This window comes from Elgaria multicarinata, chromosome 4 (genome assembly GCF_023053635.1).
Source record: "Elgaria multicarinata webbii isolate HBS135686 ecotype San Diego chromosome 4, rElgMul1.1.pri, whole genome shotgun sequence".
NCBI classification, from domain to species: domain Eukaryota; kingdom Metazoa; phylum Chordata; class Lepidosauria; order Squamata; family Anguidae; genus Elgaria; species Elgaria multicarinata.
Genome location: NC_086174.1, coordinates 98,365,528 through 98,381,755, shown reverse-complemented (window position 1 = coordinate 98,381,755; position 16,228 = coordinate 98,365,528). Strand labels below are relative to the sequence as shown.

Below are 16,228 nucleotides of genomic sequence, written 5' to 3'. Positions count from 1 at the left end.
TTGGGAATAGTAATGAAGTAGACCTGATTTTTATAAGACACTGATTACAGCCATTTGTACAAGCCCCACTCCTATTTTTAATACAAAAGCAATCAACTACAATAGGTAATGCATATTGTGTAACCATACAAAGGCTGAGTTCGTTACGAAAATGTAGAATTATTTGAAGGTATCTAGTAGTCAGCCCCAAACATTGGGTGTGAAGTAAACCAGCATACTTGCAATAATTTGGAATTAGCTCTGCAAATACATTCCATAAATGGCAGTGAATATCATGTACCAGTAGAAACCATGCATTGATTTGAAAAGTATGCCACATTGTCCTCCAAGGGTGCAGGTGAGAGAGTTTGCATGTTTGAATACACCCCTTAAGCCAAGAACTCCATGAATGTGAAAATTGAACATATGAGGAAGAATTCTAGGTAGCTCTCTGATGAGCTAAAGCAGAGTGGGGAACATATGGCCCTCCAGACGTTTTGGCCTACAACTCCCATCAGCCATGGCCAGCAGAGCCAATGGTGAGGGGCCAGGGGAGTCACAGGCAGAACATCTGAAATACCACAAATTGCCCAGCCCTGAACTAAAGTTTCCACAAACAGCAACATTTGATCTGGAAGCATATTCAAATATGTAAAACCCACATGCATTCTGAAGCGGATCAGTTCTGGAAGAACAGTGCTATATGCCTTTTTTGAATGTATTTATTGTTTAATGCATAGTAGTATATCTTAGCATTTTCTCATGATGATTTTGTTTCTTGAAATAGCTTCTTTCCATTTATTGAGTTTGTAACTTATCATACAGCAGTATTTTCAAGAAAATTCAAGTACCAAATATGCTACCCAGCCATAGTTATGAGCCAGTAAACTTGCATTAAGGAAAATCCAAGCACTACTCAGTCTTACCAATATAATTTCTCCAATGAATGTTTTTAAAAAGCATACTGATGTTGCTGACCAACACTGAAATATAAATTTTCAGTTTCAGAATGCATTATTACAAATTATTTTGGGGGAATTTAAATAATAAACACGTGGGCTTCAGATCAGAGAAGCACGATGTTCATTCCCTCCCTTCTAATGGCAACCCTACACAATCTTCAGAAAAGCACCAAATACTTAGGGACCTACTGAAGCAGCATCCTCTATGGTAAGATAGGTGGCTGCCAGACAGCAAAGTTGGCCATCACACCTGTGTAGGCCTGAAAGTGCTTTGACCCAGCTCATACAACACACAGGCTTTTCTGGATCCAAGCCATAGTTATAAGAGTAAGAAATCATAGTGAATTTTATATTACAGAAGAGAAAAAGGCACAACATTTAGGTGTACTGTAATTTTCTGATGCATTTGACTAAGCCTAAATAACAGGTATCATTTTCATGTTTTCAGTCTTGATTTAACTACAGCATTCTTTCATAGAAAAGCAAGTAAGCTTGTGAATTTAATACTCTGGATTCTGGAACCACTTGTACATGGGTATCACTGACGTATACCCACTGTCCTACAGATGCTCCTACAGATTCTTTTACACCTGTAAAGCAAAGAACATAGTTATTATTTATTAATTACAATGAAAAAGCAGGAGAGAATACAATGTGTCCAAGTATACAATCAGGATTCAGAAGCAGTTCAATTCATTTGAACTTTGCATGCTTCCAGATAAAGAGGTCCTGTTGCTAACAACCAAAAGCCCTTGTGCAACTATTCTGTTTTTTGTTTTGTTTTCTTCTTAATGGATTTTGAAAATTAGAGAAATTGTTTATGGTGGTAATTCCCAAGCTGTGTGATGGAGCAGACGAGTGTACTGTGAAAAAGGGCTGAAGTGTGCCTTGAAAAATGAATCCACTTTGTTAGATACCTCCATTGCTCTATGCTTGGGCCAAGAAGCCAGTAGCTGAATGCAGGGGAGGGAGGGAGATGGACAAAAGTATATAAGACACCTCATCCCTCCCCTACATACACACTGTGAACTTCCCCTCATTTATGGCCTCTGAGTTTTCATGAGAAATGTGCTCACATTACAAGTGCATCTCTGCAATTTTACACAAGGCTAGCACATTTGATACTTTCAAAAACAACACTTTGTTTCTCAGGGTGCCCATTTCTATGCCGGATTCATGCATAATACAGAGTCCTGAACAACATTACATATTACAAGCAATGGGAAAGAAACTAATTTTCAGCAGTGATTACCATTTGCAACTATAGTTGGGAAAACTGGAATGGGATGCATAAGAAACGAATCATAAAAAAGTTAAAGGCCCAGTTTGCACAACACATCAGGCTCATCAGGGGTTGTTTATCCTTTGATGAGCCATGGTGCATGCCGAGCAACATTTTAAATATGCAACCTCCCATTGAGGGGTTGCTGTGTTGTGTGAGCCCAGCCACTATGGAACCCTCTCCCCCAATCACCCTAATTGGGGGATGAATATTCAAAATGTCACTCGACACACACCTCGGCTAATTGTGGATTAAACAACCCCCAATGAGCCTGGTGTGTTGTATGAGCTGGGTCAATGTCATGTCCATCCTTTTGTTGAAAAAAGGTGGGGTAGAAGTCTTTTAAATAATGCTTTGTTGTATGGTGTTCATGCATTGAAATTGTAAAACCTACCGTGTCATATTGAAAAAGTAATAATTTACTGTACACAGAGTAACTAGATGTGTTTGACCCAATAATATATATATATATATATTCTTAGGTACATACCTTGAACATTTTTGTTGCTAGAAATGTGCTCCAAAACCTTTTTGGATGGTGATCTGACTTTCACATATGCTGCATAATGACCTCCTCGCATTGACCCGCTATGCTCCACTATACCATAAAGAGCATAGAAAACTTTCCCACTATCCATCACGTTCTTATTTGCAAACCGAGAAAAACAAAAAGGGGGAAGAGAAATGTCATTTCTGCACAATGCATTTTTCAAAAGTATTCAGGCTCAAAACACAACTAGTCAAACCAGCAACAAGACTTAACTAGATTCAGTTTGGTGTGATGCAGTCCAGTTGATTATATTTTCAATTAGAGGGAGAGATTCTTGGCTATTATTCAATCAAAATTACTGTCTTGACTCAACTGAGTGATTAGGCTGTATCACCTGGTTCGCATGTAATGACAACCCATTGGTTAAAAACCACAGGTTGTCGTACACAAGTGGGAGACCGCTACCTGCAGCATACTTGCTACTTCTGTTTTTACGGCTCCTTCACAGGGTGTTGAGCGTGATGTCCAACCCTGGTCTAGTAGTTAACCCATGGTTTTCTGTTGGGTTAACTGCTGGGTTGTTTAGCCCCTAAGCAACCCAATAGTCCAAGTTTGGACATCACATTCAACAACCTACAAAAGAGCTGATCATAGGTAGTTGAGTAAAATTGGAAGTGGAGGATGTGCCGACAGCCCATGGTTTATTTAAACCATGAGCAGTCATTATGGGCGAACAGCCAACACACACACATTTAAAATATTTATTCTCTTTAAAGGGTAAACATTGTGGCTCATTTAAAAATAGCAACAGGTATTAAAAACTTCATCCTGACAGAATCATCTTTAAAGTATAATCTGAAATTGTGCTTCTAATATGCCATACCTTGCAGGACACAGAACAAAATGGAGCCAAGTCCAAAACTAGTGGGAAATCCACATGTCGGTTTACTTTCCTAAGACTCACACCAGCCTTAAAAAGGAATGAAAAATATGTAATATTTCTCCATAGGTGCCATTTGAATCCTGAACTGAAAAAGCATAGTACTAACAATTTTAAATACAAAAAAATCACCATTTACTGTAGCAGCAGAATACACACACTTACAGAACATACATACAATTCTTTTACATATAAGTAGAGTTGTTAAATTCTGCTATACACAAAAAGGCATTACAGAAGGGTAAATTGCATCTCTCCACCTGCTGAAATTGTGTCTTGTACATAACCAATTCAGGCATGATGGGCTTTTCTTCTTTGGTAAATGTGGCAACTACAGTAAAGTGCAAGAAGAATTATAGTGTACTTTAAAAAAAAAAGCAGCACAATGACTGAATTCTAAAGATCCGTGATAAAAAATGGCTTTCTCAGTTCTAAAGACAAACATCCTTCTCTTCCTATGTATAACAGGACCAAGTATGATCCAGAATGATAATTCTCTTTCTGCAGTCAAAATGCAGCAGGGGTGGTGGATAATTTTCATCAATCATTTGTCATTCTGAAGTAATTCAGCCTATATTTAGCAGGATCAAAACAAGTATCAGTTATATGTGTGAAGGAGGCGGTCAGTTAGACTGCTCCTGCAGCGGTGTGTTAGAGGTTAAGGGGTTTGGGGTAGTTTTAGCATGACACTTTTTAATGCATGCCTCGTGTGGCGCAGAGTGGTAAAGCAGCAGGTTCTGCAGCTGAAACTCTCCCCATGGCCTGAGTTCGATCCCAGCGGAAGCTGGTTTCAGGCAGCCGGCTCTGGTCGACTCAGCCTTCCATCCTCCCGAGGTCGGTAAAATGAGTACCCAGTTAGCTGGGGATAAGGTAATAACGGCCAGGGAAGGCAACAGCAAACCACCCTGCTATAAGGCCTGCCAAGAAAATGTCAGCGAAAGCTGGCGTCCCTCCAAGAGTCAGTAATGACTCAGTGCTTGCACGAGAGGTTCCTTTCCTTTCACTTTTAGAAAGAAGGGCACCGAGCTGCAGATTTATAGCAGGACACCTGGGGATGGGAACGGACCTGGTAGGAAGACCTTGGCGCTAGCCAAGAAACTCCATATCAGTCCTCAAAGACAGAAACCATCAAGGATGGAAGGAAGGTGGTTTGCAGCTGGCGAGGTGTGAAACTAGGCCTCCAGGGTGTGCCAAAGGGAGGAGGGAGACTGGGAGAGGAATGAGAGCTGAAGGGTATAAAGTTGGGGGGCTTTTCCCCAGCCTATTGTCTCACCCCTCCTCATGGTGGGCGTGGAGGTGTTCGTGGTAGCGGCAGTGGTGGTAAGGCCCTACTTTGGAGTAAATAGTCTCGTTAGGTTTTATTATTTTTCATGGTTACTGGGTTTCTATGCTATCCATGCCTGTGTGTGTGTGTGTGTGTTTTATTCAGCGTTCTTCCCTTTAGACCCCTACCCCTACCATTACTTGTAAATAAGCTCCTCCTACCTCAACTATTCATGCTGTTATCTTGTTGCCTGGGTGAGTGCTAAATGTAGGGGCCAGTATTCTGGTGTCCTTCCCCAGAGGCTTCGGGTGCTAGGGAGCCTCTGGGAAGGTGGTCACAGCGCAATGAAGGGGGCAGGTGCCAGCTCTCTATAGACCACCTTTACAAATACTTACCCAGAAGCAGAGATGGGTGAACATCTTCTGATGCTCTCCTTGGATTTTTCCAAGTTTTTCCCCAGCAAAACAAGACAAGTTTGGAAAATTTCCTGAGCTAATTTGAGTGGCTGGGAAGGTCCGCCACTCTTTCCCCTTTCTCAACCATCTCCCTGCCCCTTCCACTATCCCCATCACCCTCAACAGAGGAGCAGCAACAGGAGAGACCCTTTTCCTCTCCGTCTGCCTTTCTCCTTCGACTCCATCACCCTTTGTGTACCATGAGAAAAGCAGTTCCTTCGGCAAGCTCCTCTAAAAGAACTACCATTCTTCCGACAGTGCACCACATCCTCTTGTTTAAATGGAATCATGGAGCGGAAGGGGAGGCAGGCAGAAAGAGATTTACATTTGAAAAAAGTTGGGTATTTCTGATATTAAGCATCATTATTTGCAAAGTTCTTCTGAAAGCAATGGGATTTAATTCCATTAAGTGTATTTAGAATCCAGTTACAAAGTCTCTTTTCTGTGCTGTTCCCAATAACATAGCAAATCTGCCATTGGAATAATGTTATTCAACTTTAGATATTGACGCTCCATATAACCCTCTACCCCCAACCTGGTGGGCTTCACCTGATGGAATCTTTTCAGATGCAGAACAAGAACGGCTGGAATAGAAGAAATTAGTAGCTGCTTCCTGGCGTTTGTATATATACCTTCTATCTTCTTTTCTGTACAGAGAAAATACACCAATTTAAAAGGCACAACATAGTATTTCTGTAGCACATTATTATGCAGTACAATTCCCCACAAAAATCCAAGAAGATTAATAGAGGCATCACCAGAAATGGCGGCTTCCATAGCACTTGCACTGTTCTGTCCTTTCCTCCTTCCTGCCTATATCTGCTACCTATTAATATTCCCTCTCCTGGAAGAAGTGAGAGAATGGGCCTTCTGCAGGGGTCAGTTTTTATATATAATGGCTGCGATGATAGTTTTCATCTCCAAGATGAATCCTGTGACTGGTAGGGCTACTTCTTGGAATAAACCCCCCCCCCATATATATATCAATAGCTTGAGATTTCATCTCATTATTCCATTGGATTAAGATATAACTGCTTTCTCCAACTCCTGGTGCCCTCCAGATGTTTTGGATTACAAACCCCATCAGCCTCAGACATCATGGCTATTAGGTTAGGGGAGTTGTGGCCCAAAACATCTGGAGGGCACCAGATTGGGGAAGGCTGGGATGCAAGGTGACAGCCTAACCACATGACTACGAACTCAGATGGCTTTAAAAATAGATCAGAGCAGGGGTGGGGAAGCTTTTTCCTGCTGAATTCTGCATTCCCCCACCCCAAAACCTGCCAGGGTCCGCATTCCAGCAGTGGGATGGCCAAAGCCACAAGTGGGCAGAGTTACAGATGCAACCTTTACCTTGGTTCAATACACAGGAGGGAGAGAGTTATTTATATCCAGGTATTCTCCTTTCCCAACTCATATAAGGTCCCCTCCATCAGCTTTATAGCTGGGAGGCAAAGTGAGATGGAATACATGATATCAATGATTCAGATGGGGGCAATGAGTGGGTGTGACCTGGAAATAGGCCACAAGTCTGCACTGAGGCTTGGACAAAGTCCACCTTTGGCCCAAGCTCTAGAGGTTCCCCATCCCCAGATTAGACAAACCCATGGAACAAAGGTCCATCAATGACTACTAGCCATGAAAGCTAAAATAGTAGCTCCATGTACTGTGGCAATACGCTAACAGCATACAATAAAGAGAACCCTGAATTAGAGAGAGCTTGGTCTGATCCAGTAAAGCAATTCCAGGTTCCTATGCTACGTTTTTCATAGAGAATTATTCTGGCAGACACAAATGCAGCCAAACATTACCTCTTGGCCCCTACCCGGCTGCATGGATAATGAATGAGACAGCTCTGGTGCTGCTGAAAATGGTTAAAATCTTTATTAATTCTTATTCGTATGCAAAATGCATAGGAATAAGAATTATTAAAGATTTTAACCATTTTCAGCAGCACCAGAGCTATCTCATTCATTATCCATTCAGTGGTGCTTCTTTTCCCTGCCAGCCACACACACACACCCTACCTGACTGCACCACTTCACATTTTACAAATCAGCCTCATTATCTTCCAGATAATGTTACGAGAAGGAAGTAGCACATGTTAGTTGTAAAGGAAGTTTGCAACTAACAAATTTCTTGTGCGTATTTTGGCCACAAGAGGGCATTGATACAATACGAAATGACAGGGACAAACATAGCAAACATTGTATTATTTAGAATACTTCAATAACAAAGCAAAACAAAAACAAAAAATCCAAAATAACACAATTGTAATAAATGATATAATTGGTGAAACTGCATATATATCATCAATCTAAAAGCTTTGGACTATCTGTCAATTTGGTTTAAGGATATATATATATATATATATATATATATATATATATATATTTATTTTAAAAAGGAATTTGGAACACATTGCCAATATTAGCAATGAGTGAATAATTTCACAGTGGATTCAGGTAGAGGTGTTTCCAGTGGTGCTACATGGGAACACATGGGAGGATTACAAGTGGAAGACAATGGCATCTGGATGCCTTATTTGGCGGGTTGGTGGTTGGGGACCCATGAGTGCCAATACCAGGGGTTGCAGAACCTCAGGTCCAGGGGCAAATCCAGCCCTCGTGGGGGAGGGGGCAATCTAGTCCTCCCTCCATGAATCCCCAAAGCTTGTCCCTTCCCCTGGTTCTACCCCATTCCCTGGGTTTTGTGCAGTTTCCCCTCATTCCATAAAGCTGAAATGCCTCTCCTAAAGCTCTAGTTACTGCCAGTAAGAGCGTGAAGCTAAAATATGTGGGCATTTTTGGACCGGCCCCCTTTTGCCTTTGGCCCCACCCACCACTGGTATGTGGCCCTCGAGAGCTTCTCCAAAATGGAAGACACGACCATCCACACACAAGAGCGAGGTATCAGCGCAGTCACAGGAACCCCCAAAGTTTGCAGAAGTGTAAAAATAGAATCAGAACCCCTGGGTTATATGAACCCCAATCCAAAGAACTACTTTAGGCCTGACCAATAGGAGTTTTGCCTTTTATCTTTGACCAGCTGACTCCCATGCCAGAGGCCTCTGAAATTTCCGCAAATTCCAAAAGTAACTCACCCATGCAGCAGAGAGGGGAGAGGATGCTTTTTGAGGCACACACCCATATCAACACCCCCTCCTTGAGTGTGCCATTGGGTTGAAAAGGTAAGCGAAACGAATCATATAGTCAATCGCCAGCACGTTACCTGCGGAATTCACTTTCTTCTGGTGCTTCTGTTTCCATTCCGTACATTTTTCACACAAAAGCTTGTTGTTTCCCATTAACAGCTCCACCGACGTGAACTGGTAGAGGCACGACTGAACGGAACATTCTTTAGAACTAGTTATATAACTCTGGGAAAGGGTCTGGAAAGCATTTTGAGGGCTTTGCAACAACAGGGGCTTCTCTTCTGAAAAGGCGACGCCGTTGTTTGACAAGCTGCACAGCGAATCCCGACCGAGGGGCCCTTCAGCCTCACTGGCTGCGCTGCCAAGGCGGAGTTTCGCTAAGGCACTAGCAAGCGCCTCTGTCTTGCCCTCGCTTGATCTGCCGTATTGCAATTTAAGATTTGCAGGTAAGTGTGGATGCCCGTCGGCGCACAAGGCAGGTGTGCCACCTGTTCTGTTGGAAGCGGTTTGTTGAGAAGCACTTTCGCTTTCAGAGGCCTCGCTGTCTGCATCGATGCTGCTTTCCGAACGGCTGGCTTCTTTTTCACTGCCTTCAGTCTGGCTTCCGTTTGCTGCAGCTTCCGTTACCGCCTTGCCATCTCTAGCCCATGAAGCACTCGCTCTGCCTTCAGCTGCAGCGTTTCTGATTTGGTCACGCATAATAAGAGGGCTTGTTCCTTCTTCACCGGAGGAGGATTTCTTGGCAAGTCTTCTTTCATGATTGACCTGGTTCTACCAATCGCCATGTCACCAAAGTATCGAAGGAAGGAAAAAGAAAGACAAATCTGTTGAAAACCCATAAAAACATTGCAATAAACACTCACTTTGACATTCGGGCATGATAGAAATCCACTATGTGAGCAGGAATGGGGCTACGGTGAGTATTCCTGCCCTGATGTCACATTATAGCCCCACCCACTGGTGTCCACATTTACAGTGCAAATGCCTGCAGCAGGGAGGCCCTTGCACATACAGCTGTACATACATAGGTTTCCATGTGATTCAGAACCCTAATCATGCCAGGTTCTGAACAGCATAGAAGCCTACATGTGCACAGTTGTATGCATGAAGGCCTTTGTGTTGTATACATAGACACCAATGAGCAGGGCAATGATGTAACGTGACATTGCGGGCGGGGCTGTTCAACACGGTGAGTTTCACCCTTTTTTTATAACACCTGAATAGGGCTGCTGTGTCTCTCGTTTGTGTGTGTGTGTGTGTGTAAGACACAGTCAAAACAAGCATGCAAACACCACATTCTCCTGAAGAAAATCTAGTACGTTTAACTTTAATACATTCAGGACGCCCCCTTTAGAGCAGATCCAGAGATGGTCATTGTTGGGACCCTACCTGCTCACATTGTGGCGCCAGCATTTCTGAAGGAGAAAGTGGTCTGGCCCTCCCAGAAGAACTTGAATCTAGGCCACAATGAGCCTAATCGTTACTGGCCAATACTGAATGAACCTGCTGTTAGATGGCATGTTATTCAAGGGTGTGGTGGCATCTCAACTCTAGATACTTTTGAATGCAACTGATTATATGGAACTTCTGAGCCTGGATTTAAGCCTGGCTCTGACAAGTGCTCCTCCAGAGCAGGCAACTTGCCTGCTTCTGCCCTAATTTCTTCCAAGCTGGATTACAGAAACACTCTCTACATGGGGCGGCTTTTAAAGACAGTCCAGAAACTTCAATTTGTGCAAAATGCACTTTGCACCAATTGGCACTCAACAATTAAGTTGCCCATTGGTTTCCAAGTGGTGATATTGATCTTTTAAAATGATAAATGGTTTATACATGCTCCTGGATGAACCTGCCTGCCCTTTACAATTGGCTTTAGAGACCCCACTCTCTGCCCGTTTTACAGATGAGCTCAGGACGGTGGTGGTGCCACAATTGTGGGACTCCGTCCAGGATTTTTCTCTTCTTAACTTTTGATGGATTTTAAAGTATTTTTGTTCTTAAACTAGTTTTTCTTCTTCTATTTGATCTTTTATTCATTTATTAACTTCCATCGTACATTGATTCGTAAATACAAATAACAAAGAGATAAACATAATCAAACTCATACCAGTTAAATTGCCCATAACAATACATAAGGTTCTACTGAACTTTGTTCCAACAGAAAATGAAGAGACTCAATTTTTCTATTTAAAAAATTATTTACTATCGTCCCTCTCTGACCGTAATCATATTAGTTAATTTCATCATCGAAACCATGTCCCAAACCCTCATACACCAACTATCAGTTATTGGAGGAGGGTTAACTCTCTTCCACCTGTACCGCCATATGGGCAGCTGTCAGTAAGTGAATAGTCATTCCCACATCATCAACTGGGGCTATTATCTTTAACATATCTAAATAAAAATATCAACGGGTCCAAAGAAAGCTCAACACTAACAATTTTCATAATGTCATCCTTTACCATCCTCTAAAATCTTACTTTTTGGTGGAAGTACCAAAAAAATGGCATATATTCAATACTCAAGTAGCCTTTAATCACTGACCTGATTGTTTTATATTGCTGCCTATTGTCTTAGCTATTGTTGTTGTAATTACTATTTTCATGAATATATAATTCTAAGGTTCTGCTTTATTATGTTGTATTGTATACTATATTTATTTCAAACAGCTAAGGTTATTATTTTAATAGAAAAGTGGAGAATATATATAAGGCTGTGCTGAGAACGATGAGAAGGAGAGCAGGGCCATTCCACCAGACTTACACTTCCCTCATTTCTTTTTCCTTTTGAATTGTGTATTTTAGGATGTAAGGTTGTAGGCAGGTATTGTCTTCTTTTATAGATTATTTGTGTGCCACTCCAGGAGCCTTTTTGGCTGAGGAGCAGGATAAACACACTCTAAAGAAATAAACAAATGAACAAAACTGGTATCACCTGATTTAAGCCAAGAAACAAAAATCTGTGCCGATTGGTCTTTGTGTGTGCCTTATCAATGGCAGAGCCTCGTGTGGCGCAGAGCGGTAAAGCAGCTGTTTCTGCAGCTGAAACTCTCCCCACGGCCTGAGTTTGATCCCAGCGGAAGCTGGTTTCAGGCAGCCGGATCGGGTCGACTCAGCCTTCCATCCTCCCGAGGTCGGTAAAATGAGTACCCAGCTAGCTGGGGGAAAGGTAATAATGGCCGGGGAAGGCAACGGCAAACCACCCCGCTATAAGGCCTGCCAAGAAAACGTCAGCGAAAGCTGGCGTCCCTCCAAGAGTCAGTAATGACTCAGTGCTTGCACAAGAGGTTCCTTTCCCTTTCCTTTCTATCAATAGCAGGAGATCAGTTTCATACCACCTGCCCCCTTTCAGGTTCCTGATATGTATGCATTGGAGCCGTGGTTGAATAGGGGCCTGTTCACATTGGTCCTAACCCCCAATGCTCAAAGTTAATGGTCACATGAGTAAAGTTTAGACATGTTTAACTCTATGTACATAGACAACCATAGACTCAAATGCATGAATATCTGAGCAGGCCAGTGGACAAGATGGGCACAGCAGGGGATAAGATAGGGGCAGGAACGGGGACATTATTACCCTGACCCCTAACATGTTTGGATTACAAAATGCTTGCATAAGGGTCAAGTGTTCCAGTAAATTTAAATATATTTTTAGAGTATGGTGGATGTCTGAAGCAATTATATAAACTTTAATTTAGGGTTTCAAAATATTTAGAATATTTAGAATGTAAATCTTAGATTAATAATAAAACTGAATGCTTAATTCACAGTTTCGTTCCCGTCCTGAAATCTCCTATATTTTCAAAATCCATCTATTGCAAGGGCTTGTACATTTCCACAATTAAAAAACAAACAGTGGCAGCTGCTCCTTCTCACGACTCCAATTCCACAATCTTTCACGGATGGATTATTCTTAAGGGAAGGCAATTGTGGCTGCGTTGGATATGGGCAGTAAATGGGATTTGAAACCATTATGAAAATTAACGTGTACAAATCTGTTAATTTTAAAAAAATTAAAAATAAAAATAGTGTTATTAGTTCCTGTTAGAACTCTACCAATCATTTCTTGCCACTGTGAAGTTTAACTCTGGTCAACAAAAGCATTAGGCTTGGCAACAAAAATTTAAAAGCCTCCCTTCCAACTGAGTGTGGATTTTTTCCAAATGCCCTTGGATATTCAGATAGAGCTAGCTTTCTAGCTGGCTAGGGACGCAGCATCCCAACACATGGTGTTTGGAACTGGCATCCCTCCTTCAAGCAAACCTTTCCTATAAAATATAAAGATGGTAAAAATTGCTTAGGTATTACTCCAAAACTATCTCAATTAGAATTAAGGTCCACTGAAATCAGTGTGACATACATAGAATTTCATGTGAATTGTTATGGAGACAAACACAAACTTCCCACTCAAGGAACTATCCACATACAGATATGGGTTGTGAACCAGCCAGAGAGCTTCAGCTATTGGGCAGTAAAGAAATGTAATTAATTAATTAATAATAAAATAAAATGAATAAAATAAAAATACAGACTTCTTTGGGCCATTTACATCTACTTCCTCAGCGAATATATATGTATTTCCTATTGTCTTAATCTTGATCTTTAAATAATAATTTTAAATTCATCAGCCTCTCTACCTTATTAGAACATTTCTAAATTGGTCTAGAAGAAAAAACGGCTTCTAATTTTGATGCTGCTATTCACAACTTTGTTATTATGTGCTGAATAGAAAACATATAAAACACAGTAATATCCTAGAAGTGTTAGTATTTTTTTAACCAATGTTTCTTATTTAACTCCAAAAAAGTTGCCTACTGCAGCTGTAGTAGGCAAACACAGTGCCCATGTTATCTCACTTACAATAAACCAGCAAAGAACAGCTACAAATTAAACATGGAACTTTAACATGGAAGACACAAGTCTTAGAAGTGCTTTCAATATTATGATTTCCATTTAGAAAGTTTATGCAAATCTCCCATAAATGTCATCTTAGAATAGAAAGGATATCTAACTTGCAATCAATCAAGGGTCTAAACATTACCAAAATAATAATCTGTATTATGGGAGGAATTTACTTTGAATAAAAGTTATAATGTGGAAAGCTATTTATATCAAATTGTATTAAGAGTGAGATCCTCATCCCATTGAAAATGGGAAGAATTTCCACTGATTGCAATGGTTCAGAGATTCTTTCTTTCTTTTTATCTATTTACAACAGTGGTTCCCAATTACCTAAGTACTGCGGACCCCTTGTTTTTCAAATGCCAAGCCATGGACCCCCTACTTTTGAATTTTTTGTTATCTCTATGGTAGGTACCTGTGCGAAGCAATTTTTTGGAGAAAATAAGGGGTAGCCCCTAATAAGCAAAGAATTTTAGGTATACTAAAAAACAGACCATAAAATTTGTGATACTTGTGATATTACCATGCAAAAATGACAATGATTTAGTAAGGATTCTAAAGACGAATTTAATTTTACTAATGTCTAGTTTACAATTGAACAAATTATGACATGTCTTGCAGCTACTAAACCTAAACGTGATGGGAGAAATCATGCCTCTTTTTGTCCCAAACAATCCCTTCCACATCCGGTTCAATATTTCCTACTTTTAATCTCAAATCTGGATCAACACTGAGCGTATTTTCTTTTATTAAAATGCAGACCTTGCAGAGCTAATATTTGAATGGTGCCGCGGACCCCCTGGATGGGTTACGCAGACCCCCTGGGGTCCACGGACCCCCAATTGGGAACCACTGATTTACAATATTTGTATACCGCTCCACGTCCAAGATTTTGGAGCAGTGAACAGTAGCAGACAGGAATAACAATAACAACAACAACAACAACAACATGTTAAAATTACTATTTTAAAAAGAAGCACCCTTATGCTAAACAATCAGTTAATACTTGGGGAGGGAGTTCTGTTATTTCACATTTGTTGTATGGGATCCTAACATCTTTCCTTAAGGAAACACTTCTATTTTAGCTATATCACATTTTACTAGTGCTCAAATCTCAAGATATTATTGCTTGAAAAATACTTTCTTTCCCCAGCAAACAAACCCATTGGATTGAAAGTACTGTTTGGAATGTGGCTGAGTGGGTGTCATGGGGACCTACTGCAGGGCCAGCATCAGGGACTGGCATTGTTGGGCACCTGTTGAGACCCAGATCCCAATAAAGGGATGACAGTCAATCCCCTGAGCCACCTGCCCTTGCTGCTTTTCCTTCTTGTGGTTGCTTCCTGTTTAATTGCCATCTCTGAGTGAGGAAGCAGTGAGAGGAGCAATGAGAAGGAGCAGTAAACTCCACACACCTTGTTGTGTATCTGGGAAGTAGTGCTGATTGGATCCATTGGGAGAGACAAGCAAAAGAGCAACAGCAACAGTAGCAGAGGCAAAGGAGGTGGTGGGCCTACATGGAGGGGAAGGCACCTCAAACCAGCACCTGGAACCAGCACTGATACTTCTGATGACATCACTGATCATGACCACCACCACCATCTCATGACTTGCTTTGTTGATCAGCCTTCTTCAGGCAACACACAGAGAAGCCCCTTGTCATGCTGGCCTCTAGCACCAAACCTTCAAACTTTGTCTTGGCACTTTTGATGAACTTACTCCTCCTCAAAGGAGGAATCAGGAATTCCCTGGAATTCTGTTGCCCTAGGCAGCTGCCTCCAGGGGTTGTTATGTTAGGCGTACTCTGGAGTCATCTACATGCAGGCTGAGCACTTTCGTATGTCCTGCCTTTTAAATTTGGAGGCAGGAAGAATAACTACTATTCCCCATCTTTTGTACACAGACTTCATATACTACCTTACCACCACCTTGAATAACGATGGAGACGTTTCCCATAAAGGCTAAAACATTGTATGGGCAAACTATGGATTAACGTTTCCCACTATTCCTTAATGAACTTTGCCACTATGCAATTTGTGGCTGGAGTTTGAGGGAGGCTTTATGTGCCCGTTATTCCAAACTGCTCTTCAGGGATGCTCTATTTTTCAGATGAGGTCTGGAAACATAACTAAGGGCAGTGTACAACAGTGACATTCTGCAAAGTCAAACAGTGCTAGTGGAGCTCTGCTGGATCTTTCTGTTGCACAAGCAGTTGCCCATTATGCTTGCCCAACCAGTTGTGTAAGCAGTTGCACAATGCATTGCACAAGAGTTATGCAAAATTGCTTCTGCAACCGTGCTTGCAAAAAAATGTAACTTTAGTTGAATTCTTTTCTTACGCCTAGTTCAGAACATAGTTTCTGCTAGCACAATGTTCTCTGCACTAACAAAATGACAGAGTTGACTACTGCCCCATAAGAATTCTCCAGACTTGCATGAATGCATAGAAACAGGAAGTAGGAGATGTGCTAAAAAAATTTTGAAACACACACAAACAACAACATATATTTCCAGAAAGGAACAAAGAGGAGAGAAAGAGAGAGAAGGAACAATGGTAGGGAGTGAAAAATCAAATTTCACACACCACAATGGAAACTATAATGATTAATGCCATCCAACTATAAGGATATGCTTCTAGACTGCAAGCAACAGTATTTTTTAAAGTTAATAGAATTTTTTTGGGTGGGGGTAGGGAATGAAGAGGAGATAAGAAATACTGCCAGACTGCCCTAGAGGCAGTATGCTCACTACTCAGCTGCTTAGCAAGACACTCTTTCATCTGTTAAATGCTAAAGGATATA

The 16,228-nt window shown here is 41.3% G+C and overlaps 1 protein-coding gene across 2 annotated transcripts in view; it reads right to left on the bottom strand.

Annotated features, from left to right (window-relative positions):
• Positions 1-683: 683 nt before the first annotated feature.
• The window catches only part of USP45 (ubiquitin specific peptidase 45), a 70,688-nt gene continuing 55,143 nt past the window's right edge, over positions 684-16,228 (bottom strand). For both annotated transcript variants that reach the window (XM_063124857.1, XM_063124858.1), the window contains 5 exons: positions 8,604-9,297; positions 5,922-6,019; positions 3,597-3,683; positions 2,714-2,867; positions 684-1,531 (listed from right to left, as the gene is read on the bottom strand). In XM_063124857.1, coding sequence (XP_062980927.1) covers positions 1,401-1,531; positions 2,714-2,867; positions 3,597-3,683; positions 5,922-6,019; positions 8,604-9,297 — 1,164 coding nt within the window. In that variant the 3' untranslated portion in view covers positions 684-1,400. The remainder of the gene's footprint in view (positions 1,532-2,713; positions 2,868-3,596; positions 3,684-5,921; positions 6,020-8,603; positions 9,298-16,228) is intronic.